General features: G+C 51.4%; 10 protein-coding genes across 10 annotated transcripts; 5 read left to right on the forward strand and 5 right to left on the reverse strand.

Annotated features, from left to right (window-relative positions):
* Nucleotides 1–93: 93 nt before the first annotated feature.
* BD324DRAFT_631349 (Rtf2 RING-finger-domain-containing protein) lies at nt 94–1,453 on the reverse strand. Its single transcript, XM_022016425.1, has 4 exons — nt 1,280–1,453; nt 1,094–1,228; nt 261–1,013; nt 94–207 (listed from the first exon to the last, which is right to left on the reverse strand). The coding sequence occupies exons 1-4, from the start codon at nt 1,397–1,399 to the stop codon at nt 199–201; spliced, it is 1,017 nt and encodes a 338-aa protein (XP_021869876.1). The 5' UTR covers nt 1,400–1,453; the 3' UTR covers nt 94–198.
* Nucleotides 1,454–2,552: 1,099 nt separating this feature from the next.
* On the forward strand, nt 2,553–4,815 carry BD324DRAFT_652257 (hypothetical protein; the record flags this gene model as incomplete). The annotated part of the gene is made up of 3 exons (XM_022018465.1): nt 2,553–4,113; nt 4,163–4,260; nt 4,312–4,815. The coding sequence occupies 3 exons, from the start codon at nt 2,553–2,555 to the stop codon at nt 4,813–4,815; spliced, it is 2,163 nt and encodes a 720-aa protein (XP_021869877.1).
* A 43-nt stretch (nt 4,816–4,858) lies between these two features.
* On the reverse strand, nt 4,859–6,076 carry BD324DRAFT_631360 (hypothetical protein). The gene is made up of 6 exons (XM_022016426.1): nt 5,934–6,076; nt 5,589–5,860; nt 5,434–5,507; nt 5,331–5,354; nt 5,101–5,219; nt 4,859–5,014 (listed from the first exon to the last, which is right to left on the reverse strand). The coding sequence occupies exons 1-6, from the start codon at nt 5,967–5,969 to the stop codon at nt 4,892–4,894; spliced, it is 648 nt and encodes a 215-aa protein (XP_021869878.1). The 5' UTR covers nt 5,970–6,076; the 3' UTR covers nt 4,859–4,891.
* A 151-nt stretch (nt 6,077–6,227) lies between these two features.
* On the reverse strand, nt 6,228–8,799 carry BD324DRAFT_581734 (hypothetical protein; the record flags this gene model as incomplete). Its single annotated transcript, XM_022013521.1, has 5 exons — nt 6,228–7,136; nt 7,178–7,272; nt 7,320–7,872; nt 7,912–8,046; nt 8,101–8,799. The coding sequence occupies 5 exons, from the start codon at nt 8,797–8,799 to the stop codon at nt 6,228–6,230; spliced, it is 2,391 nt and encodes a 796-aa protein (XP_021869879.1).
* Nucleotides 8,800–9,562: 763 nt separating this feature from the next.
* BD324DRAFT_603088 (hypothetical protein) lies at nt 9,563–10,426 on the forward strand. Its single transcript, XM_022013957.1, has 4 exons — nt 9,563–9,761; nt 9,813–9,855; nt 9,905–10,283; nt 10,339–10,426. The coding sequence occupies exons 1-4, from the start codon at nt 9,753–9,755 to the stop codon at nt 10,385–10,387; spliced, it is 480 nt and encodes a 159-aa protein (XP_021869880.1). The 5' UTR covers nt 9,563–9,752; the 3' UTR covers nt 10,388–10,426.
* Nucleotides 10,427–11,486, reverse strand: BD324DRAFT_631373 (RF-1 domain-domain-containing protein). Its single transcript, XM_022016427.1, has 2 exons — nt 10,982–11,486; nt 10,427–10,928 (listed from the first exon to the last, which is right to left on the reverse strand). Exons 1-2 carry the CDS (start codon nt 11,391–11,393, stop codon nt 10,456–10,458), a joined length of 885 nt encoding a protein of 294 aa, XP_021869881.1. The 5' UTR covers nt 11,394–11,486; the 3' UTR covers nt 10,427–10,455.
* A 181-nt stretch (nt 11,487–11,667) lies between these two features.
* On the forward strand, nt 11,668–13,993 carry BD324DRAFT_581968 (eukaryotic translation initiation factor 3 subunit 6; the record flags this gene model as incomplete). The annotated part of the gene is made up of 9 exons (XM_022013533.1): nt 11,668–11,889; nt 11,949–12,099; nt 12,152–12,277; nt 12,326–12,590; nt 12,644–12,747; nt 12,795–12,883; nt 12,931–13,050; nt 13,110–13,655; nt 13,712–13,993. 9 exons carry the CDS (start codon nt 11,668–11,670, stop codon nt 13,991–13,993), a joined length of 1,905 nt encoding a protein of 634 aa, XP_021869882.1.
* A 142-nt stretch (nt 13,994–14,135) lies between these two features.
* Nucleotides 14,136–18,594, forward strand: BD324DRAFT_631378 (hypothetical protein). The gene is made up of 11 exons (XM_022016428.1): nt 14,136–15,112; nt 15,178–15,430; nt 15,482–15,534; nt 15,583–15,611; nt 15,664–15,938; nt 15,989–16,062; nt 16,110–16,254; nt 16,303–16,464; nt 16,511–16,779; nt 16,823–17,968; nt 18,066–18,594. The coding sequence occupies exons 1-11, from the start codon at nt 14,312–14,314 to the stop codon at nt 18,369–18,371; spliced, it is 3,513 nt and encodes a 1,170-aa protein (XP_021869883.1). The 5' UTR covers nt 14,136–14,311; the 3' UTR covers nt 18,372–18,594.
* A 9-nt stretch (nt 18,595–18,603) lies between these two features.
* On the reverse strand, nt 18,604–21,516 carry BD324DRAFT_631379 (methylenetetrahydrofolate reductase-domain-containing protein). The gene is made up of 6 exons (XM_022016429.1): nt 21,254–21,516; nt 21,042–21,112; nt 20,889–20,989; nt 20,819–20,850; nt 19,673–20,767; nt 18,604–19,629 (listed from the first exon to the last, which is right to left on the reverse strand). Exons 1-6 carry the CDS (start codon nt 21,338–21,340, stop codon nt 19,096–19,098), a joined length of 1,920 nt encoding a protein of 639 aa, XP_021869884.1. The 5' UTR covers nt 21,341–21,516; the 3' UTR covers nt 18,604–19,095.
* A 1,273-nt stretch (nt 21,517–22,789) lies between these two features.
* On the forward strand, nt 22,790–25,020 carry BD324DRAFT_581827 (nucleotide-sugar transporter-domain-containing protein; the record flags this gene model as incomplete). The annotated part of the gene is made up of 4 exons (XM_022013526.1): nt 22,790–22,908; nt 23,036–23,317; nt 23,362–24,330; nt 24,399–25,020. The coding sequence occupies 4 exons, from the start codon at nt 22,790–22,792 to the stop codon at nt 25,018–25,020; spliced, it is 1,992 nt and encodes a 663-aa protein (XP_021869885.1).
* Between the last annotated feature and the right edge of the window lie 854 nt (nt 25,021–25,874).

Consider the following 25,874-nt stretch of genomic DNA (forward strand, 5'->3'; position numbering starts at 1 on the left):
ACCCGCAGGCGGCGAAGGATTCCACAAGAACATGAGTCGTAGAGATGTTCATGTACCTCCAAAAGATGATAATTCCGAAGCCGGAAAATCAGTCACGATGAAAAGGTGCATACAACGTATGATTTCTACTACGACTACATGAAATTGAGACTCTACAGACACCATCGGACGGACGACACAGAGTCACTGCGACCAGACCTAGGCATACTGTAGCAACCGATCAGCGCGACGTCCTGTTAAATGCGCAGTGATTGACTTACCCTATTGAACGTCCGACCGAAAAAGTCTTGCGCTCCTCCCTTTTTGGCCTCTTCTTTCGGTCTGAACATTGCTTTGACAGCATCGCTCATTCCCGCTTGACCTGCCAATCGCTTCGCTTCGACCTCAGCGAGCTTTTGGTGGACCGAGCGATTCAGAGTGTTGTGAGCCACGACTGAGGGTACAGCAGGTTTGCCGGATTTGGGGCGTTCCTTTTCCGTCCGATCTGCGCCGTTTTTGGGAGACAGAGGTGCTGCGACGATAGCAGCCGACGTCTTGACAGACTTGACTGGGACATCTACATCGTGATTGACCGCCTTTCTCTTCTTCGAGGCCTTTGCGCTTGCACGAGCGATCAAAAGCTGCTCCAGTAATATTTCTTGGACCTCTTTACTCGGGTTGATAGGAAGTATGGACGTACTGAGAGTCGGATCCAAATCTTTTCCGCAATTCGGACAAGTGACCATGTTGGAGGAGGAGGATGTAGAGACGACGGGCTTGGCTTCGTCTGGTCTATCATCCAGGTTGTTCTGAGATTTTCCAACGCCTCTGGTCAGATTCGGAATGACGGCTCGAATTGAAGCGTCGGAGAAGACACAGCCACAAGGCCGAAGAGCGATGAACGGTACTGCTCCATTCATTTCTTTGAGGGACAAGGGGCACACAAAAGGTGCTTTGAGAGGTGCTGAGACGGTCGTAGAAGATGCTGGGGGAGAATACTCAGGGTTGTCGGTGAGGTTGAGCGTGAGAACATCCTATAGAATTCGTTTTCAGTACCGATCCATTGACATGCTATGAGGAGCTTTGGACCTTTGACGCTCGCTCCTGAACCTACCTTGACGCCCTTGAGATATCCACAGATTTGATCTCCATCCCCATATTTGGACTTGTCCAGAAAGTACTCTATCAACGCATCTTTGTTGTACAGTTTCCCAAGCGGGTCAATGACTACAGGCTTTGAGAGTATCCTCTACGGCCAGAATTTAAGCAGCATCCCTTTAAGACTGAATCGTGTACTTACCTTGCTGAGAGCGCAGAAGAGAAACAATTCTCTTAGATACGCTTTGTCAGTCTGAACTGTCCTTGCCTTTGTCTTGACGAGATCTGTACGATCCGGGATAGATCCACCATCAGCTCCCATGGCGCTGAAGGTGCTGTAAGATGCAGAGAAGATCGCGACAAGCTTCGTCTATGGATCAATAGCAAGATACACCACAGACCATGGATTAGTGGCAAAAAGTCGCCAGACAAGCTAGTTTCCCACGGTGGAGATACGACTCGAACAGCAGTCCAAACTGTTCAATTCAGCATTTCATTCTCTCTTTGTTCTCTTCCTCCCCTTACTTGACGACAGCGACTGCTGCAATCATGCTGATGCTCGACTGAGACAAGTTGTGGCTCGAGGCTAACAGCCTGACCCTGGAGAGGGTGCAGATTCTCTACGTGAGTGCGGACATCTCCTTCCAGTCATCAACGATCTCCCCTCCCCCTCTTCGTGATGAACATCTTTTATTCAGTTCTGCTACCGAGAAAGCATGAGCGATACACCTTATACCAAAAACACATTTCTGATGTCTCTTCCAACTTCTTCACCTCTGAGTTTGTTCGCTGTGAGCGAAGAGCTGACTTGGGAACATCAGAGGCGGGCAGAAAGTCGCGACGCTCCTACACCACGCCGAAGCGCACAAAAGGGTCAATTTCGACCCTCGTAGATAGTCGTGAGCATGCATTCCTTTCTACTTCCTCGTCAACTACTCCTCTCGACCTTTTCGATATGATTTAACTTCAGCTCAATCCATTCTCTGAGCTCAACTCATCGCCCTCCTTGATTCTCCCCACTTCAATCACTCTATCCTTTCCAGCCACAAGCGTTCTCGATGTGTGATGAAAACGACCCAGATATGGGACTTTCGATGCTGGCTCTTTTGATCTCAGGCGAAAGTTGATCTCTGATCGACGACTAGCCCGAAGAGAATTCGAGTTTTGGCTCACTGTCTGCCTCTGAGCCTGTGATTAGTCTGCATAATCCGGTTGCTATGTGTGCGATGACGAAAGGATACTCTAGAGTGATTGTCTCTAGGGTCTTGCCCCGGAGGATCACGACGAGCTCTTCTGCTGTTTTGGTAGTAGAGCAAGTTGTGAGCGAGTGGTTGTGAGACGAGGCAGCGGAGATGATCGGGACTGCTTAACCGGCTTCTATGATTTCCCCCAATCTCCTCTCCAACTCCCTGTTTTTGCTTTGATCTTTGGTGGTGTGATGCTGACGCGGAACACTATCACGGTTAGGCGTCACTATGTCGGGCTTTCAGAATATGAACCCTCAACAACCTTTCTATGGTCAGACTCCCAATCGACCGGTCCAATCTACCAATAGTCCCGTACTCATGCCGAATCAATTCACTCCGTCCTCTGCAGCCGGATCATCACCGAACATGCAGTTCGGCTCACCGAATATGCAGCAGCTTGCTGAGTTCCATCGAGCTCAACAGGCTCAACAGGCTCAACAGGATCATCAAGGTGTCTTGCCAACGGCTGGATTAGCGCAGCAGTATCAACAACTTGTACAACAACGACAGGCCTCTCCTCAAATTGTCCAACAGCCCGTTATGAATGCTAGACCTTCGTTACAGCGCACACCCAGTCAGCAACAGTTGTTCGCGCAAATGGGTCAGCAATTCACGCCGCAGCAGATGCAGCAACAGCAACAACAACAAGTATATCAACAGCGACAGCTACAACAGCAACAACAGCAGCGACCTCCTCAGACTCTACAGGCCGGATCCGCGCCTGCTCCCGCTGCAGCTCCTCGGAACAACGGGTCCGCACTCTCCCGTCTCACTCCAGCTCAAATCAAGCAGTTGTTAGAGGATCCAACGCGCACCGCCAACTTTACGCCTGAACAACGCCTCGGTCTCGCCAGGATCCTTCAGCAGGCTCAAGCTGCTCAGAGTCAGACTGGGTCTCCCAAAGGTTCTGCAGCAGGGTCCTCAGCTCCGTCTCCCCAGCAGCGGATCCCTCAGCCTGCAGCTCCTATCCGTAGAGGTTCGTCACAATCTCCCCAGATCCCATTTCAGACGTTTGGTGCAAACGACGGATCGTCCCCTTCGTCTCAGACGTACGGTTCACCTCAAGCCCAACCTCAGCTGGCCTTGTCACCTCAACTGCAATTTCAGCAACTTCAACAGGCCACCGTCCGTCCGCCAATGAACCTCTCTAATGCCGCATTGCAAGCCGCACAGGCGAATCGAGCGAATCAAAGAGTCCGGCAGAACTCTGTGCCGATTCCTAATGCCCCGTCTCCTACGTTTCAGGCTCCGACCTCATTTCATTCACCTCAAGCGGCGACGGCAGCGCCCAGTCCCCCTAATGTAGCTCGACCACCGGCACCTGTCTCCACTTCATCGGCTGCCAGTCCAGCACAACCACCCAGTGTTTTGATGAATACTCCAACACCGACCACACTGCCTCGACCTCCCTCCACAACATCTGTTCAACCCGCATCGACCGGGAGTCCGGCTGCCAAACCCGCACCTTCCATGCCATCGGTATTGAGTCCATACCAATCGTCTGATAAATCGGAAGCTCCCCCACCTTTGCTTTCAGCTCCAGCTAAGCCCACTAGCGCCACAGCTCAGCAAGACAAGCCGAAGAAAAAGGTTACGGTCTCCGAGGCTCGCGCACCGATCTACTTTGCAAGTGTCGAGCCGACGAACAAGGAGCCTGTCCCGGCTCGAGTGCCAGCGGCCCCTGCTCCCGTTCGACCGGCCGTAAAGGAGCGCGAAAGATTGGTCGATTTGAATGAGAGGAAGCGAGATCGAGCAAGCGAGGGTTTTCGCGGATCCATGCGAGGCGAGAGTGAGTTCAATTTTCGCTCACAGATAAGGTTTGGCTGATTCGTCTTCAGTTTCAAGACTCATGTATGCCGCTGGAGACGTAGCAGAGCCCGACATTGAATCTGTGGATCTAATCGAGGACATGGTCGCGGACTTTCTGACAGACCTGGTGAGCTGGGTGGTTTGCTTTATCACGGTTCACAGCTCACCATCCGCCTAGTGTCGCCCTGTCCCTCCGATACGACCAGAACCAAACACTGCACACCAGCCCGTCCTGCTCTCCACACAGATTGTGCGACATAGACTCGCGTCTCATCCATCACTGCGGAAGTACCTGGACAGATTCGACATCATGAACCACCTGGCGGGGGAATTGGCACGAAGCCGGCGAATTATCAATCAAACCGAATCACATTTCGATCTCGTCGATACGGTTGGTAAAGATTACCTAGGGATAACGGATGAAGACCTCGCGAAACCCAAGAAGAAGGTCAAAAAGTCGAGTGCAACAGAGGGGGTCAAGAGCGGCGATTCGAAGCCTTCTGGCACTGCACCAGAGGAAGGGCGTCGGAAACCTGGCCCGAAGAAAGGCTGGAAGAATGCGCAGAGGGAGGGCACTGGAGGTCCACGCGAGCCTGGGACAAAGAAAGTGAAAGCAAAGAGCAAGGAAAGAAGCGCAAGTGTGACTGTAAAGACAAGGACGAGCGAGTCGCCCGCGCCATGAAAGCGGATGGAGCTGTTGTAGTTATTTTCAATCGTTGTACAGTATCTGAACCTCTTTTGCATGACCATCACGACACTCATGGTGAGATTTTCATTCCTGCGTATTTTGTCCAGCCAGCCACGATCCCCAAAGCTATCAGAGCTCGCGAGAGGGGTAATTGCACAATGGTGAGAATCCATATTGTACCCATAGCCGGGGCCTGAGCGACAAGCGCGAGCGAGCGAGTGAGCGAGTGAGCAGAGGGTGGCACGGCACAGCCGGTGCAAAGACAGCAATCTCACTCACCTGATCCGTCGTCAAGCTCCATCCAGCCATGTTGACCAACCAAATCAATCTGCATCCGGAGATGACAGAAGCCGACATGAGAAGAGAATTGGTGAGAAAGTGAGAGGAATGCTTAGTGGCTGAAGATGGACAGAACATTTGCGCAAAGCGCGGCGAAATCAGCTTGTCAATCGGACAGACAGAAGGCCATTGCTGTGATATTTCCGTGACAGCGGCCACAACTAACTCACTGTAGTACATTATCACGCCTAGCGCTATTGGCATCCCTGTCAGTCCGTAGCAAAATGTGACATGTTTCTTCACAGATTTGTTCACAGATTTGTTCAAACTCACTTGGGACTGCCTTGATCAAGTTCATGGTCAAGTGTTCCACTGTCGGACGATGTTGATATTGCAAATGAACGAGACTGTGATGAATCAGTCAAGATCATCTGCAAGCGTCTGTCTGCTCCGCTCCGCTCGAGAAAGTCGTCCTCGCAATGACTCACATATCCAGCAACAAGTAGAGGAAGACAAAAGGAACAGTCATGATCCCAATATCGAACCATTCCGGCGTCACATCTTCCCCTCCTGTCATGATCGACTTCAATGCTGATCCGTTCGCATCCACAGCTTTGAGCTCTTCCTCATCGTGCTCTACATCCTCCGAGTCAGCTCCTGCTTGAACTCTGCGTTGACGGAGATTGGATCCTGAGGATAATTCTACGAGAGGTTCTCGAGCGCTTTGATTTCGGATTTCAGATGGGTGCTTGAGAGGTATCTGAAAGCTTGTCAGTCCATCCATATTCTGAAATGAATAATCCTGTCCCTTCATGAAGGGAAGTTCATCTCACTTCTGACTCATCTGGGACATCCTCGACGACGGCCATAGTGAGTGACCACTTCTAAAGACTTATCACCAAAGACTGAGCTGAGGACAAAAGGGAAACTTGGATCTTTAGTCGGAGCAGGCCTCCTCCACGCGAATGATTTCACAGAGCAGACAAAATGGGATATGGCATGAATGTTTCGTACGAGAAGCTGACGAGGCGTAAAGTTGATGAATATGTACAGTGATTTGGTGAAGAAGAAAAGAGATGATGTGAAAGAGTACTTCGTGATAGCTTTCTCAGAGACTCGGACGCCTCTCACTTGCTCGCTCTGCCGGCGATGAAAACTCCCAGAATCACCACGCCCAAGAATCCAACTGCCGCTGGCAAGACCATATCCTTGGGTAAAACACCTCCAATGAGCTCCTCCGCAGCCCCATGAGCATGTACGATCCCTCTTTTGCCCCAGGTCGGCACTTTGGCAGGATCCGCCGAGGCCTTTTCCATCTTTTCTTCCTCCTTTTCTACACCATTAACTTCTTGTTCCATCGCTTTGAGCTTTTCAACCGCCTTGTCACCACCTGCATCCCGAGCTGCATCTTCCCAAAGTTTGCCACCATCGATTAAGAGGACCACTCGATCAGTCTTTTTCCCTCGAGCGATCTTGACGGCATCGGAAACGTCGGCATCCGCAGTGATGGTAACGAGATCCCCATCGTCGTCCGTATAGCTGACGCTGAAGACGTTGGGATCAGGTGGAGCCACTTCATTGTCTCCATTGGCATTCATCGGCTGACGGAAGAATGGATCGGTGGCGAGTTTCCCAGCAACGATGTCCCGCAAAAGCTCAAAATTGTCGTGTCTGGCCTGGAACCGATGCGTCCTGCCAGAAGGTGTTCGGAACTTGAAGATGTAAGTACCGTCGTCAGTGGGCACTGAGGGAGGTGCGACAGATGACGCAGCGACGTGTCTCGCTATTTCCGAAGCGCCATCATCGTGACGGAAGCCAGCCACAGATGCCGAATCGTTGGGGGTGACTTCAGACATGGGCGAGGCGATGCTATCCAGCGCACGGTGTCTGAAGCTTCGCGAGGGTGTGTCGGGACGACTGTGCGAAATCTCAGAAGCAGTGTCCCCATCGTCGCCGCCGGCATTGATGGCTTCGAAGAATTTGCCCCAAACTGGGCCGGAAGTGCCGTTCTCTTGCTCCTCGCTCATCGATTCAATCTGCGAAACATTAGCAGTGCCCACAACAGGAGTCCATTTACCTGTTCGAGCGTTGCGTAAGTGAGCTTGAGCACGTCAACGATGCCCATGAGGCGTCCGTCATCGTCCACGACTGGCAAGTTGAGGTAATGCCCGTCTATTCACAGCGTCAGTTCTTATCAGGGAGCGCGGTCCACAACTGACTGTGCATCTTTTTCAAGGCATCCTGAACGATCATGTTGGGAGGAGCAGTGTCAGGATGAGGAGTCATAACCCTGACGACGCTGCATCGGGTCGCGTCCAGTCCGGCAGCAATAACACGAAGGACGATATCCTTGCTGGTAAAGATTCCAGCGATTCGAGAGTGCCCTCCAGCTCCACTAGCTCCGCTAAGGACGCTAGAGCCGTTGTTCGATTCCATCACGCACACGGCAGTTGTTCGACGTTCCTTCATCAATTTCGCGGCGTCTCGGACTGTCGTTCGAGGCGTGACGATGGGAGGGTTCATTCGAGGGTCCAGAACGGTCGTGAGATCGGGGAGAGACATCTTCTCACGGAGCGAGTCGACATAGGCCATCATGGCTGCAGCTTGAGGATTGCTAGCCATTCCGGGTCCAAGCTCAGACTGGACACCGGCAAGAGCCGCGGACAGCTGAGATGTAGCGGAGGACCCTCGCTCGACCTTGGCGAGGGCTTCGTGGAAGACCTTGGTAATGTCGAGGAGACCGACAACATCGCCGTCTTCGTTGCAGACAGGCTGTATCCGTCAGCTCAGAGCATAGGAAAGAGAGCTCACCAAGTGCCGGAAGCCTCGGCTGACCATCAGTTGGAGCGCCTCGGTGGCACTCGTGGTATCTCGGGTGACCATGGGGTTCTTGGTCATGATCTGGGCGACTGTGGTCAATCTCGGGTCGAGACCTTCGGCGGTAACCTAGAGATTGTGAGCTCATGAAAGGGTACAACAGAGTTGCAGCTCTAAAATCACCCTGAAAGCCAGGTCCTTGGCAGTGAAAATACCGCTGAGACCCTCCTCCTCGTCGACGACCAGGACGCAATCTGTTCGCTTGGCTGCACAGAGTTGACTGGCATCCGCAACGGTCATGCCTTCAGGGACAGTGAGAGCTGGACTCGGCCTGAGGCCAGCAACCGTGCCCTGTTGAGCCTTTCGGTTTGCCCTTCGCTCATCTCGTCCCAGGTTCCTGGAAGGAGCTCCTCGCTTCCTTGACAGTTCTGTCTCGATCTTCTTTCGCAGGGACTTTAGTTTGCCAGTGAGTTTACCGGATGAGTCGGATTTAGGGACAGCATATTGCGAGACGGTGGAATAATACCGCGGACGAGGGGTATCGTCAGGAAAGAAATCGCGATGGAGCGAGGCGTCGGAATTGAGTGCAGCGGGCCCAGAGGGTGTACGGTGAGCAGCGGGGAAGATGAACGATTTGGATTTGAGGCGATCCGACGTTGTTCGTGTAGGTTCGTGAGAGGGATAGAAGGCAGATTGGGTGGTCGTAGGAATGGTTGGAGATGGTTTAGAGTTTGATTTTGATCGTTTAGATTTGGACGATTTCGATTTGACAGGTGTTGGAATGCGAGAGGGAGGCGGAGATTCGTCGGTTGAGCGAGGTGATGAGGGAGATGAACGTTCGGAGAGTGGAGGGGTTGGCAGTGGGCGTTGAGTGGTGGTCATAGCGTGAGGACCAAAGATGATGGAGTCAATCGATGGGAGTGAGGAGGATCGAGGTGGATGAGGAGGGAATGAAGTAGAAGAAGGGGTCTTGTCAGTGTGGTTCATGGTATGAGGAAGTGAGACAATTGAAAGGTGAAAGATGGAGGAACGATGTAAACAGGTCTCTTGGGACAATATGTTTGATGACAGAACAAGGACGTGGGGGGTTCAAAGGATGGGACAGGGGCAGAGGAAGGAGGCTTTAGGTCAACGAGAAGGTAGACCTTCCGACCTGCCTGAGACGACGCTTCGTGAGACTGCAGAAGCAGCTCCGACCTGAATTGCACAGATGATTCGGATGCAACATATCACGATGACATGATCCTGAGACATTTATCCCCCTTGCCGATGGTCCAAGCGTTCTCAAGGTACCTCTGATACTTTGGACGACTTGACTGGAGTATAGGTCCTCGGGAGAGTTTGACGGGGAACCAAACTGAATGTGCAATCTAGAGCACTCACCTCGTCTCTCTTGCTCTGCTTTCTCCTCGTATCCGTTGCCAGTCCACCGTTCATGGTGGTCACAGTGCCAAGCTGGACGAGATGATCCTTGAGGTTGAGAGTGTGGTAAGCTGGTGAGCTTTGGTGATGCAGGAACGTAGGTCCTCCAACAGACTTAGGCAGGGGGGGAAGAAGAGAAAGTGTGCTGCTTCTGCTTCAAGTCAGTCTCAGTGTTGATAATGTTGCTCTCGAGACTGGCACACTTGATATGCTACATCCCATAGACCACCTTGAAGATGAAACAATGGCGCAACCGTGGAAAAGCAACGCGTCAAAAAACAAAAGAGTGGGACGTGACAAGATGACGTGGCATACTCTGTGGACTCTGGTTCGTGATAAGGTACCTGCATACCTGGCGATTCAATAGCGCTTTGGCTGGTGAACATTGACGACGGTTGGAGAGGAGCATCGATATGAGCCTTGTAGGTACATGGAAGTGCCCTTGCAGTAGATCTGACGCAGTCGGATGATAGCTACCACCGGAGGATGAGCAAGATGATATTGAAGTGGCTTGGGGTGAGCGCTCGGCGTGTAATTTCGCTCTAGGCTGACCAAACCCTTGCAGAGGACCAACAACGCATCAGCTCGTTCTCCAAGCTCAACAACAGGCTGACAGACATACAAGATCAGCTCAAATTGAAGCAGGTCAGTATCTCTCAATCGACTCTGCCACTGGGCTTCCAAAGTAGGGGTTTTAGAGCTGAAAATTCCCCCCCTCAGGAAGAGAAGGAATACTATGATGACTTGTCCACCGAGTTCATGCTGGCCGACTCATCATCCGGTCCATTCCTCTACAGGATAGGTGAAGCATTCTTCTACCTCCCTCTCAAAGACGCCAAGAAACAATTGAAAGGCGATTTGAGCCGGTACAACAGAGAGATTTCAGATCTGAATGACAGAGCAGAAGAGTGTCAAAAGGGAATGAAAGAGCTCAAAGTTATGTTGTGAGCTGGCTCAAACCCATCCTCGAGGCAACGAGCTCACGATTCCTGCCTTCAGGTATGCCAAATTTGGCAAGCAGATCAATCTCGAAACGAACGACGAGTAAATTGCCCCTCGCATCGATGCACAGATATCCAGCATGTATCTATACCCCTTTGTGCTACATTACACCTGTCACGATGCACTCTTTGCGTCCTCTTCGCTATTGCCCGCCTTGTCCCTGTGCTTCTTCTTCTGCTTCTTGGCCTTTTTCGCCTTTCGAGCTCTGATCTTAGCAGCTCGAAGTTCGTTTTGAGAATAAGCGGATGAGAGGGCGATCTCCTCAGCTCTCCGTTCAGCTTTGGAGAGCTTGGAGCCAGGCTTAGTCGTTGGTCCAGAAACTTCAGGAGTCACCCCATCTTCCGCTTTACTATCTTCTGGATTGACCACAATCTCCTCTGCAAGATTCATCTCGTCTCCCTCCCGGAGCGGATATAAGCCCTTGGCTCGTAGATCATCCAGTTTCTGCCTCAAGATCTTCCTTGCGGCTTCTCTATTCTTACCACGAAGTCGAGTGGGCTGAGCGTGTACCCGAATACCCGTAGGAATGTGCAATAGGTGGACAGCCGAATTCGTCTTGTTGATAGCTTGTCCTCCCGGTCCTCTGCCTGCGGCCAGGGTCAGACAAGTGACGCGCCAGACACAGAGACTCGGCACGAACCTCTGACGAATTGCTCCTCGAGCTCTGATTCGAGGACATCATGCATGACATGCCGAGACAGTAATCGGTTGAGCTTCTTCTGCGAGGTCGGCAGTCGAGGTCTCCGAGGTGCATCCGGCGATGGAGGATCTGTCGCTCGAAATTGTTCAGACAGAGGTGATTGGACAGACGCCACAGGCTCAAACAGGTCTTCGTTCTCCTCTTCAGCATCCTCCATGAAGCCAGTCTCCACCTCGTGTCGACCTGAGGTCGCGTACTCTCGCATGCCGAGAAGTCCACGACTGCATCCGATGGACGAAACGACTCGGACCGCCTGAGGCCATGCTGATGCCTTGCCATTGACCTTGCGTGGCCATGACGACCAGTGACAAATCACAGACCTGCTTATGCCCCTAGCTATAGCCGTCATCATCGACTGTCAAGTGATGTCCATGCAATAAGATACTTCGGGTGCCACTCTTCCATTCGAGTCTCGGCATTTGCCCAAAAATTATCATCTCCAAGTACACATTGTTGTCCAGTTAAGCAAGCATTTTGGTGTAGAGAGCGTGTCATCGAGCCAACGAACGACATTAAAAGCATCTCGTAGAGAGAGATCAGACGTCCATATCACCTCAAGAAGGACTGCAGAGAGACGGAGATCGAGCACTGGGACACGACACAAAAAAAAGGCTCAACTTTCCATCATGGCCGACCCAAACGCTTTCTACGAACCCGAAGAGGACGAGCTCTTGTCCTCTCTTGCGGTCCCAGCGTACCAAAGCGGAAACGATGCGAGCTACGAGGACGAATACAGACGGCTGCAAGAGTTGGAGCAACATGCCTACGCTCAGCAGGTGGCTCAACAGGAGCAAGCAGAGCTGGAGCAGAGTCAAATGTTGGAAGTTGTCCCTGAAGATGTGAAGAGGGTGAGGGGGGACTTCCAATCAAGCGGCAGGAGAGTTATTGCTGATGCCTGCCTACCCAGTTCCTTGTTCTGTTCCACCAGGCCATCCTAGAGAACGACTTACCGACCATCACGAACATGTACGAGTCCGGATGGAACAAGTTGACTCAAGCACATTACTCTCAAAATGAGTGGCCTGAAGCGGAGATCATTGCCCCCTTGGTCCAAAGCGGTATGTCTGACTTGTGAACACAGAGAACATCCATCTCATCTCTACAATCTAGACCAAGTCTTCCTTACCCTTTACCGAGAACTGTACTTCCGTCATGTCTATGCCAAACTACAGCCCACCATTGACGACCGTTTCCAATCCTACGAAAACATCTGCGAGCTTTTCAACTACTTGTTGAGTGAGTCGGACCGAAACGGCAAATCAAAGCCTACTGACTCTATGCCAGACTCTGAGGGTCCTGTTCCACTCGATCTGCCCATTCAATGGCTTTGGGATATGCTCGACGAATTCGTTTACCAATTCCAATCTTTCGCGCAGTGGAGGGCAAACCCGAAGAACAAGAACGAGGAGGAGCTCGAGATGCTGGCGGAGGCCCCTCAGATCTGGAGCTGTTACTCTGTCCTGAACGTCCTGTACTCCCTCGTTCAAAAGAGTCAAATCAACGAGCAGCTTAAAGCGGAGAAGGAAGGCAAGACTGCAGAGGAGGTTGCGTGAGTTTGGGGTCACTAACGGTATTATCCCTCGAGCTCACACTGTATATCAGAGAGATCGCAGGGGCCTATGGATCCAAATCCCTTTACAGAAATCTCGGATACTTTTCCCTCATCTGCTTGTTGCGCGTCCACGTCTTATTGGGAGATCCCACATGTGAGACTACCACGGCTCATCGGTGTATCAGAGCTGACCCTTTGCAGTGGCTTTACAGACTATGGAGAATGTGGAGCTGGGTGGAGGCGCATTCTTGACTCGAATCACTGCTTGCCACGTCACGACCTACTACCATGTGAGTGCACAATGCATCGCTCGACTTTTACGCTGACTTGGTGTCAGGTTGGCTGCGCCTACATGGCTCTGGGTCGATGGCCGGACGCCATGAAGACATTCGTGTCGGTCTTGATTTTCTTCATCCGGATGAAACAGTACCACACCAGGAGTTATCAATACGGTTCGGTGAGTAATATTTCTTGGAGGCTCGACAATGTATCCCTCTGATCCTCCTTCTTCTTCAGATCACCAAGACGTGCGAGCGTATGTACGCTCTCCTCGCCATCTGCACAACTTTGTCCCCTGGACCAAGTGACGAAAGCATCATGTCCATCGTCAAGGAGCACTATGGCGACCAGCTCACTATTCTTCAACGTGGCGGTGAAGAAGCTCTTGAAACATTCAAAGAGCTCTACCTTCAAGCTTGCCCAAAATACCTTTCAGTCAACCCACCGCCTTATGAGGATCAATCAGCTCTCGAAAGCTACATTGCCAACCCACCGCAAGATGCTACGCAACGTCATGTCGAGCTGTTCCTGTCGGACGTCAAGGCTGTACGCGGGGTGGTTGGTGCGAGAAATTTGCTCAAGTTGTATACTTCCATCGACGCAAGCAAGCTCGCGGCATTCTTGGATGAGGAGGGCAAGAAGGACAGAGAAGAGGAGGTTTTGGAACAGTTGATGGTTCTCAAAGCTGCCTCCAGGACATATGCCAAAGCTCAGGGAGAGGGTTCCAGTTTGCTGGATGGAGAGAGGATAGTCACCAACAATTTGGACTTTACCATTGACGGGGTGAGCCGAGGCACACAGCCATCGTACGGATTCAGAGCTAAAAAAATTGTTCCCAGTCCATGGTCCACGTAGAGGAGACTACGTCTCACAGACGTTTCGCCGGCTTCTTCATTCGAAATGCGGAGCATGCTCAAAGGGTGTTCAACACTATTCGAGCAGCTCCTCTACCTACTGCGAAGGAGAGCCGGCAAACGCATGCTGGTGGACCTTCAAAGGGAGGTCCTGGCGGTCAGCAAGGGCAACAAGGTGGTGGTGGTGCTGGTGGTGGCCAAGGTCAGGGAGCAGGTTCAGGAGCATGGCAGCCTAGACGTCAGGTCAGGATCGCTGCTGCCTCATAGTGATGATAGCTTAGACAGGAGGGGGAGTCATGCAGAGAGCGCTGCTTTTTACTGCTATTTTCTTGATTCGGCGAATCCCGAGTTTTTGGGCGCCCAAAAAAACATCAAGAGGATCGGTGGAATGCAAAGCCCAAACGTTTGTCGGACGTTTATTAGATGTGATCATCCCTCCCTCATGTTTGTCTCGCCTTCACATACTTGTCATTCTCAGTTAGACTAGATCCATGCTGTGGACCGCATGACGCGAAGTATCATAACAGGCCCTTTCGTGTCAGAACCAAAGCTAGAGTCAACTTCAATCTCTGCTTTACGTTCGTAATGGATTCTTTTGGGTCCAGCAGCTCGACCTATAGAAGACGATCACCTCCTATTTCTCAGCGACCGACCGCTCCTCCTAGTCCTGCTCCAGTACCATCATCTTCATCGTTTCCACTCTCGTCCTCTACCTCTGCCTCTACCTCTACACCTACTCCTCCTCCTCCTCCTCCTCCTCCTTCTCATATTCCTCTCTACTCTGTGGATCACCAAAACGGTACGACTCGACCAGGTCTCACACCGAGAAGTGGGGGTAGACCTAAATCGTACCTCTATCCTACTCCTTCCTACCCTCCCACTTCTGACCCTTACGATCCTCACGCTTACGGACTTAACAACAATACCAACAACAACAGCATCATGTCAGATCCCGAGATGGCCCCTATGGCTCCTGGAGGAAATGGGCAGATTCAACAACCAATCTCATCAAGCTTACATGGTCCCTACGCTTATTCCACAACATTACGTCGGCAACCTTCTGCGGACCATGCAGGATTCCAGACCTTTCCTCATGCGTGGAACGGAGGATCTTCTTCTATACGATCTTCGAGTCGTGGACCGGGACCGGGACCGGGACAAAGACGCGATAGTGATGGATCGCATCGAGGAAGAACGAATGGTCATACTAGGATGGGCGATGGAGATTCCAAGGGGATCATTGGTCGGTTCATTGGGTTTGGACGGAGAATATGGCGAGGGAGCGAATATGAACCGATAAGAGAGGAAGAAGAAGAAGGTCGCGACTTGGTAGGAGGAAAGGATAAGGAGACCCCAAGTGCGATCTACGCGCACAAGACCATAGAGGTGGGTTCCAAGGCAAAGTCAACCACCGTATCGAGGGTACTGACCCTGCGGGACCTCTTTCTTAGCAAACAGTCCAGGAGCTAGGGACGCATCCTACAGATGGTCTGTCTAATTCTGCGCTCTCGGGCTTATTGGCACGATACGGTCCAAACGAGTTTGAACTCCCGCCATCTGAGCCGTTATGGCTTAAATTCGCCAAGGGCATCTACGAGACCCCGCTCATATTGCTGTTATTGGGCAGCAGTGCCGTCAGTGCACTCATGGGTCAATACGATGACGCAGTGTGTGTCGTGTTGACCGTCATCATTGTCCTCACGGGTGAGAAAAGTCTCGCATTTGCATTGAAACAGCCCCTGATGGTCAAAACAGTCGGCTTTGTCCAGGAGCAGCGATCGGAAAAGTCTTTGGAAGCCTTGAGCAAGGTGAGCAGTTCTTCTAGTCGATTACATCAGCAGAGTTGACCTCTTCAGCTCGTGCCACACTATTGTCATCTCATTCGGTAAGTCCTCGCACACATGACGAGATCCAAATATACTTATGGAAACCTGTAGGAACGGTCAAGCTCAATCTCCGCTCGCCAATGCATTGTTTCCCGGAGATCTCGTCACATTTTCCGTTGGTGATCGAATCCCGGCGGACATCAGACTCATCACCGCTGTCTCACTTGAGATTGATGAGTCTGCTCTGACGGGTGAGACCCGACCCGCTAGGAAAAATACAGCAATTTGCGAGCGAGGAGAAGGAGAAGATACACACGGTGAAGGGGGAGGCAAAGCACTCGGCGAGAGACACTGTATGGCTTTCATGGGAACGCTGGTGCGGAGTGGTGAGTTCGGCGCCGTCCTTTTGCTGCTTGTCAACTCATCCCCTCACTAGGACATGGGTCTGGGATCGTCGTGGGGACGGGGAAAGATACGGAATTTGGCGTCGTATTCTCCATGATGCAGGATGTGAGTCATGTCGAATGCTCCGCTAGTTACACTCTAATCCTGCTCAGGTTGAGGAGAAGCGAACACCACTTCAACTCATGATGGACGACTTGGCGAAACGTTTGTCGATCTTCTCCTTCTTCGTGATAGGGATCATATTCTTGCTCGGCGTAATGCAGAGTCGGGACTGGCTCGAAATGTTCACCATTGGAGGTGCGTGTTTTACTTGCCCGCGCCAGGACGAGCTGACCCATTTTCCAGTCTCACTCGCCGTTGCTGCCATTCCAGAGGGATTGCCTATTGTCACTACGGTCACCTTGGCTCTCGGAGTCCTGCGCATGTCTAAACGAAAGGCCATTGTCAAGAAGCTGCCGACTGTGGAGGCTTTAGGCAGTGTCAGTGTCATTTGTTCGGACAAGACGGGTGAGTGTGGTGATGTGGTATGACGACGAAAGCTCACTCTTTTCAGGAACTCTGACGAAGAATGAAATGACTGTAACGCATATTTACGCTGTGGATGACCTCGTTGACCTGGGGCCGCATCTACATCCATCCTTTGGGCCTCGACATCCTGAATCGGAAACGCTCAACCCCTCTCCTGCCATGCTCAAGTCTGCACTCATAGGAAATATCTGTAACAATGCGTTTCGGAACGAACAAGGCATCAATGTCGGACAAGCCACCGAAGTTGCCCTGCTCAATGTATTACCTCTCCTCGGGGCAGAGGATGTTCGAAAGGTGAGCTGATGAGGCCCGGGTATCCCGCTGAACTGCGACACAGAATTTTGAGCGTAAAGGCGAAATCCCGTTCAGTTCTGAGACCAAGTACATGATGATCACGGGTAGTCACAATGGTGGTGCGGACATGTGTTACCTTAAAGGAGCCGTGGAGGCGGTGATCGCACGCTGTCGATACTACTACGTGACCGATTCCTCAACGCCAGCCTTGGACGCCTCTGTGCAGAAGACAGTCTTAGATCGCGCCAATCAAGTCAGTGCGAAAGGCCTGCGAGTGATCGCCTTGGCATATGGCTTCCCGCCGAAGGATCCCGCGGCCGAAGCGACAGACCTTGTCTTTGTCGGCTTTCAGGCTATGATGGACCCGCCTCGTCGAGGGGTTTCTCATGCGATCAGTGCGCTCCATGGCGCCGGTGTCCAAGTCGTGATGATCACTGGGGATGCCGAGCCGACGGCCATTGCGATCGCTCGTGAACTCGGACTCAAAGTCTCTCCCTCATCTGGATCGGCGAATGCGCCTTTCGGCGCGAGTAGCTGTATGCTTGGAAGCCAATTGGATCAGTTGTCGGAACGCGAGCTCATCGAACGAGTGCCCTCCACCACTGTCTTCGCGCGGACGACACCCCGGCACAAGATGGCCATTGTCAAAGCGTGGCAAATGCGCGGCGCGACGGTAGCGATGACTGGAGATGGAGTCAACGATTCCCCAGCGTTGAAAATGGCAGATATCGGCATCTCGATGGGCAAATCAGGAACCGATGTGGCAAAGGAAGCTGCCGATGTGATTCTCGTCAATGATGATTTCTCGTCGATCCTTCCAGCTGTCGAAGAAGGCAAATCCATCTTTTACAATATTCAAAATTTCCTCTCGTTCCAATTATCGACCGCTGTGGCCGCGTTGACACTCATCACCTTGTCGACCTTTCTCAAATTGGCCAATCCTCTCAACGCGATGCAAATCTTGTTTATCAACATTTTGATGGATGGACCGCCTGCTCAAGCGTTAGGCGTCGATCCCGTCGACAAAGAGATCATGCGTCGACCTCCGAGACGGAAGGGCGTCAGCATCATCTCCAGAAGATTATTGATGCGAGTGGGATTCAGCGCTACAATGATTGTCCTCGGTACGCTCTATGTCTTTGCACACGAGATCAGCGATGGATCCATGTCGAGAAGGGATCAGACCATGGTGAGTTTTTCTTTTGTCCTTTGGGGGGGGAGGAAGGAAAAAGGTCTTCCCCCAAACGAACTTCCGACTCGAGCTCACCGCTGAGCTCTCTTTCCAGACATTCACCGTATTCGTCTTTCTCGATCTCGTCTCGGCACTTCAAAATCGAGGACTCACTTGCCCCCTCTTTCGTAATCGCATGCTCTTCCTCACCGTCTCCATATCGTTCATCGCTCAATTAGGTCTCATTTACATTTCACCACTTCAACATATATTCCAAACGGAGGCTTTGAGCCTGAGAGATTTACTCATGTTATTGGGTCTGGCAGCGACGAGCATGGGCGCACATGAAGGTAGGCGATGGTGGGAGAGGAAATTGGTAGAGTTGGAGATTTTAGAATCGACCGTGGGTGGGATGGCGTAGCGATTCATATCATATCAGTCACAAGGCGGCGGGCGGCGCATAGGCATACTTCAGGTATCAATCCATCTCTCGCATGAAAACAAAATCTTGTCGGAAGCTTGAGGCGTGCATTCTGTTTGTCACGTCGAGCCACTCAGAATCAATCTCGACTGTTCAAGACAAACTATAAACAACTACACCAGTGCCCTTTGGACTTCACAGAGCCTCTTCAAGCGATCGCATTCATTCATGAATGGATGATTATATGCATGAATGACATGATGCGGTGTTGAACCCCTTTGTTGTGTTTTTTTTTTTACTTCCGGAAACCGATCCGTCTTTACAAATAGAACAACTGATGTGATGATGCAGACCCACATGATATCTAGCGGTCTAGGCTCGTCCTCGTCGTCCTCGTCGTCCTCTTCCTCTATCCCAACTACAAGAACCGGTGACCCGGTTCTGCACCTTGTGTTTGTTTCCATCTTCATCTATCGAGTATGAAAGATGCGAGTATGTCCTGAAAGCCGGCGTGCAAATACAAATGCAACTTCTTGTTCTTCTTCTATTGGTTTTGGGGGGTATATCCAGTAGGTATATCGGAATGATGATGATGGGTATTGATGATCTTGGGTATATTCTTCTAGTAATGATGCGACCAAACTGTAGCAAAAGCAACGAGTTGAAACGTAGCTTGAGTTTTTTATCTCTGAGTCAAGAGAGGATTGATTGAGAATGGCCTTGACTAATGACCGTTGGATACGGCTTGAACGGAGGTGTCGACCATTTTTTTGATCCCATTGACGATACCACCATCACCGTTCTGCTCAGGAGTAGGAGCTGATCCGTTGATAGTCACGCCGTTGGTCGTCTGACCATTCGTCAAGGAGGGCTTCATGTCCAGATCAAAAGGCTCAAAGATGGACGAACCATCTTTGAAATCATTTGCGACAATATTGACAAGGTACGACGTGTTCATGACTTGCTCGATAATCTGTCGAGATGGAGAGTCTTCTGGGTAAAGGTTGGCCCATTGACATCCTAGTTCAAACGCTTCGTCTTTCCAAGCGATGAATGAGACAGCTTCGACGATGGTAGGTTGAACGATCTCTTTACCTGGGAAAACACCCCAAGTGACGGCGTTGGGACCCTCGCTGTGTGTATTGGTCCGCAAGTCGCCTTGCTTGTTGACGGCGTAGTATGTTATCCTCGGATCACGTTCGATTCGGCGAATGAGGTTGGACAAGAGTTCAGGAGAGACGAAGAACTCAAGGTAGGCCTGTGAAACGAAGTCAGCTTGTGAACCATCACGTAAGCCTCACCTTTTGGTAGACATAACCTCCGGCCGGACCCCACCCGTGTACCTTGTCTTCGGACGAGACACCATCGACGGCAGGTTGCGAATTGATGGTTAGGTATCCCAATTCATTCATCTTGGCCAATTGAGTCGTGATGACTGTCGTCTCTGAAGCCGCAGGATTGGAAGACCAAGGAAGTTTTGTCAAATCGCCACGACAGAACCTCGCAAAGAGGTGACAGACATCTTCGAACGAAGTCGGGTGTCCCCAGAGTGAATACGCTTCCGTACTTGATATTCCAATCGACACGGGATACCCATCCAGATCACCGTACGCTGGACTTCTTGAATCTCCCCAGCGTCCATTCGGAAACTCGTCCCAATCGTCCGTACGTGAAAGGTACGAGTTGACTCGATTGGCCCAAAAGATGGGTCGGATGCTCTCTGATCGTCGATGAGGAGCCAAACTCGGTCGCCAAGGTAAAGGAGCGACTTGTTCGCGGTGAGCCTCGAGGCCAACTTCCTGCAACAACATCTTGGCTCCCTTCTCCAGATTCAGCGTGTAGATATGTAGACCCTTGATGCCAGCTTCCTTGTTGGCCAAGATCCGTTTACACATATCCCCGACCAATTTGGTGCCTACCGCTCGTACTTTCTCATCATCTCCAACGACAGGATTCAAAGCCTCGTAGAAATGTGGAGGAACGACGATTCTTTCTCTCTTAACCCAAGTCTGAAACTTGTCCCAGTTTTGGATCGGCATGATTCCTGGAATAATCGGGACCGTGATGCCAGCTTGTCGAACTCGCTTGATCCAGTCGAAAAAGATATCGGTATCGTAGAACATTTGAGTAAAGATGAACTCTGCTCCAGCGTCGACCTTTTCTTTCAAGTACATCATTTCCTGATGTCTCGCTTCTGGAGTATCTGCCGTTTCGGGATGTCCCCCTGGGAAACCAGCGACAGCGACACAAAAATCACCAGGGTAAGTCTTGTGAATGTATTTGACGAGATCTACGGCGTAGTGAAAACCTCCTGGAGTCGGTTTCCAGCTTGATGAGCCGTGTGGGGGATCACCTCGAAGCGCCAGAATGTTTTGGCATCCGTGCGCCTTGGCTTGCTGGGGAAGGGAATCAGTGGAAAGTCAACACGATATCATTGACAGTCTCACATCTAATGCCCAGGTGACCTTTTCCTGTGGCACTGGGAGATCAGCCCTCATTCCCAAAATCGAGACTCACTCTCTGTACAAGTCAAATGCATGAAGCACTCGATGCCGATGCTTCGTTGACATATCTGGACCAAGTTATTGCTCAGATCGGCATTCTTGCCTCCAGCACCCCTGAGCACAGTCTGTCAGCAGAGTCATCAATGATGCAAGTCATATCACATACCAAGTGATATCGATAAATTCCGGTCCAAGCTCACGCATGCGCTCTATACGGTCATACAGATTTTGTAAACCCTAAGAACGTTCGTTAGCGAGCGAGGTCGACGGGATCTGGGGGGGTCCAGGAGCTAGCCAATAGCGCCCCCGTAAACACTCCCTCAATGACATTTGCACAGAACTCGCTGCCCTGCGCTGCGCTTATCCTTTCTCACTCACCTGCGCTGTCCTTGGAGGGAAGTATTCAAAACTCCAAAACGTTCGTCCTTCCCTTTCTGCCTTTTGCAACTTTTCAGAGATCTTCATGGTGGTCGATCAAACGGACAGCAGCCGCGATGAAAGAATGAGAGTCAAGCTCGAAAGGATTCCCCCCTTCCCTTCGAACCACTTCTATATGAGCCAAGGAGCAGACTTGGTCCCAAGATCGACCAGCAAGCAGTCCAACCGATTGAACTAGTATCTGGAATGGAAACAATTCAAGACTTTCTGGACTCGATCGTAGCACAATAAAAAAATCGCGGCGGTGGAGGGAAGGAGACGCGGAATCAATTTTATCGAATAGGGGAGGGGGTCAGTGACGTGGCACATCGTGAGGTTCACATGCCTGCCACCAGGGCTATGACCAGGCCAGGCAGTTCATCGTAGGCTTCCAGTGACATGTCTTTCATGCTCAGATGATGACCTTGTTCTACCCCTTGCAATGGACAATCGAAATCCATGTTCGCTGAAGCCGATCTGTCAATATTATTGTCCCATCAGCGTGTTCGTCGTGTCCGTGACTAGAGGATTGGTGATGCATTTCTCCCTGTGAGATTTGTCACAACTGAGTCCTCCCGGGGTCAGTTCCCCAGGCGTGTGCAGCTATCAGCACTTTGGCCATGCATTCAGCAGCGGTAGCATCACCATCATCACCAGCATCATCACCGTCGCCACCTTGTGCCAATCCCAAAAATTGCCATGTGCTTGGCAGGCAAAGGCTCTGTCTATTTTACGCAGCCACCCTTCTTCGCGTGTTTTTTGGGTGAAAATTCTCCGTTTGGGTGAAAGGAATTCCGCAGTCACCACATACACATTCACTGGCTGAGCTGGCTGGCTGGGCTCTGAGGGAATCAACGAGTGACGCAACCAGCAACACATACACACATACATAGGATTCTGCTGCTGCTGCTCAGATATACCACATCTGCACTCCACCATCACTCCTGTGCCCCTGGCCACAGCAGCCATTGATCACAGCCGGTACCAAACTGCGAACCAAAAGCAAGGCAAATCATCATATATCTATTGCCGCTAGCCGCATCGACGGACGACTGCGCACTCAATTACAAAAGTCAAAAAGAGAGAGAGAGACAGCGGGGGAAAATAGAGTGTCGAAACCAACAGGTCACTGCGTATAAACCCATTGGCTCTCTCCCTCCTGCGACCGACTGTGTAAACAAAATTAAAGACCAGATCATTCAGCTCCGGATTCCAGTGAAGGTCTCTCAGTCAAAAGGAAAGAGGGACGTGGTGGCGTCCTAGAGAGACTCCCAAGGCATAGGCGGGCTACTCTCATTTTTTTGGTGTGTCCCACTACCCAACCCAGACGCACGACCGCCCTTCATCAAACCCCCGCTCCAGATCATCTTCTCCACTTGAAGCAAAGCATCTCTTTCAAGCGCCATGGGTCGTGGATCTACCAGCTCAACTCGTCGTCCGACAGTGACTAAACCCAATGGATCGTCTGGATCTCCAAAGACAGCGACGAGGCGGATCATGGCGGACGATGATGATGGGTTGGTCATGCCGCCTAAAGCTGAGAAGGAGAATGGAAGTGTCGGTAAATCGGGAGGGGTAGGCATGGGCGTCACAAGACCCAAGCGGCGATTGAGCAGGTGAGTAGTGAGAATTGGTCCAGGTTCGAAAGGACGCCCCCCCGCGGCGCCCTCTTCCATGTCAGGCAGACTCCAATTTACAACCTGCCCTGCGTCTCGCCCTGATCGTCATCTAACTGACTCCAAGTCTTCCCACTCTTCCACATCCCTTCCTCACTACACCTTCCACTGGCAGAGCGCTCTCCACATCTTCACCGCCAGGTACACCGCCTTACTCTCCATCGACCTATCAAGCGCTGCATAACGGTATAGCCGCTGGTCCAGCCTCAGCAGCCTTACATAGGGTCACGCAGACATCCAACGTACAGACCGCTCAGACGGACGAAAAGTCTTATTTTGCAGGAACGTTTAGACCTGAACCAAAGAGTGGTGCTCCGACACTTTGGGGCATAGAGCTCAAATGGATCTCGTGAGTGCTCGTCTAGTCTGTCCATTTGACTGACATGTTTGCAGCCTCGTCACCCTCGCCCTGCAAAACGCCTTTCTCACCATCATCATGCACTACTCCCGTATATCCACTTCACCCAACAAGACCTACTCCGCTTCCTCCGCCGTCCTCCTCAATGAGCTCTTCAAGGGCTCAATATCAATCCTCTTTGCCTTAAGACGCATAGACGCTGAACAACTGTCCGCACCGCATTCCTACTCTGAAAAGGATCCGAAGAGTACTGAACGATGTCCGACATCACGTTTCCCGACCTTTCTCCATCCTTCTCGCCTGCGTATACTGTCAAAAGAAGTCTTTTCGACCGATTGCTACAAGTTGTCCGTCCCAGCCATCCTTTATGTTATCCAGAACAATCTTCAATATGTGGCGGCCTCCAATCTGGACGTGGCGACGTTTCAAGTCACTTATCAGATGAAGATCCTCACGACGGCCTTCTTCTCCGTCCTCATGTTGAACAAGCGTTTATCACGGACCAAATGGGCAGCTTTGGTCCTCTTAGCACTGGGTGTCGGTATCGTTCAAATCCAGAGCAGTTCAGCTCCATCTCACCAACCTGCCGATTCTGGAATTCGATTGGAGAAAGTAGCCGGGGCACTTCGATCCGACATTCCGGAACCGCCCGTGCAAACTCTGACACGAGTCATGCACCCTTTCAGAGGATTTCTGGCCGTCACCCTGGCCTGCATGACGTCTGGTCTCGCTGGAGTCTACTTTGAGTTCATTCTCAAAGCTTCTTCAGGTACTGGACCGGCACCGGATCTATGGGTCAGAAACACTCAATTGTCCCTCTTCTCACTGTTGCCCGCTTTGGTCCCTATACTATTCACCACCAAAGGGCCAGAAGGTGCCGGCTATGTCGAACGGGTCATGTCCAAATTCTCAAACTTTAACGGTTGGGCGATGGGTACAGTCCTCACACAGACTTTCGGAGGCCTCATCACGGCCGTTGTTATTCGCTACTCTGACAATATAATGTGGGTGTCATGAACCTTTTTGCATCTCCCTTGTCCTCCTCCAGCCACTGCTGACACTTGCTCCACAGGAAAGGCTTTGCCACCTCACTCTCCATTGTCATCTCCTTCCTCGCATCCGTCATGTTGTTCGCCTATCCCATCACAGCGGCATTTATCATTGGCTCGTCTATAGTCTTGGCCGCCACCTACCTCTACAATGCACCGTCCACTCCTTCTACCCGGACCACAGTTGCTGTCACGCCTGGATCTCCTATCCCTCCTACTGCTCCTATATTGGGTGAACCTGAACCTCCCAGTCGCACATCTAGCGTCATCAATCTCTTGGGTTTGGGATCAGCTTCCTCCTCTCGCAGAACATCCGCAACGGATCTTCGGGCTCAAGCTTCCAGTTTAGGATTCACATCCTTTTCGCCTCCACATTTACAGAACGGGAATGGTCTCACCCATATCTACCCAGCTTCCGCCCCTGGTACACCTTACGCATCGACCAGTCCCAGTAGCACAAACCTGTACGACAGTGCTCGTTCTAGAAATCATGGGTACAGCAGTACCAGTACCTCCAATGGATCTTCACCTACTCCAGCCTTTCACGCCGCTCCAATCAGAAAACATCAACCTCAACGGAGTGAAAGTCCACTCGAGGTTCCTCCCGGTCGGACACTCAGAGTGGAAACGAATCTGAAGAGATGACATGACCAGGTCGACGATTCGCTGTCCACTCCTCCTCCTCCTCCTCCTCCTCCTCCTTCTTCTTGGTGTCTTGTGTTTTTTCGGAGATGCAGTGCACTCTCCACCACAAATCCGCTGTCACGACAAAACTTTTAACTCAAGACTGCAACAAAAGTAGATCAATTATTACTCATAATGAAGAAGCAAGCCAGTTTCCTTTTCACCTTGGACATTTCAGAAACTACCTATCTAATTAATATTGGCATGTTGCGAGATAGTGCATGGCATGCAAAAGTGTAGTCTAGAGGGTGCCGTAGGTCGCATACAGGTCAAGCCGCGGAACACATTGTGCCACTGACTCAAGTGTCTCGACCACATTGAATCCCCCCCGACGAGAGATCAAAACTTATCTGGATCGAAATAACGCTGACACCAGCGTCGTGGGGACTGACTGCATGGCAGGGGTACGTCGCTGATTGCTGCATGAGAGTAGCCCAGCTCTTTCCTACTCAGATTGATGATCCGATGGGTCGGCAAAAGCTTGAGCATTTGTACCGTGGTGGTCTGAACCCGATGTTGGCTTTTCTGACCCCGAGAATATCCAACGCAGTTGTTATTCTTCATAGTCTCAGAAGCTCGGTGCCATCGCGATTCTCCCAGGCCTTACTCATGCTCTGCCAAACTTGGCCTTTTTGATGAGCAATATTCGGGTGAACTAACTACGAGATAGTCTCAGCCACATTCATCCTGAAAAGCTCGGTTTCCTCAGTCGAGCCGAGAATTCTCGATACCCATTGCACGATGAGCAAAGGTGTCTGCACCTTCCGGGCCATCGATGGAGCCACAAGTGCATAGATCGATGGATAAGTAATCCG

This window comes from Kockovaella imperatae (assembly GCF_002102565.1).
Source record: "Kockovaella imperatae strain NRRL Y-17943 chromosome Unknown BD324scaffold_10, whole genome shotgun sequence".
NCBI classification, from domain to species: Eukaryota; Fungi; Basidiomycota; class Tremellomycetes; order Tremellales; family Cuniculitremaceae; genus Kockovaella; species Kockovaella imperatae.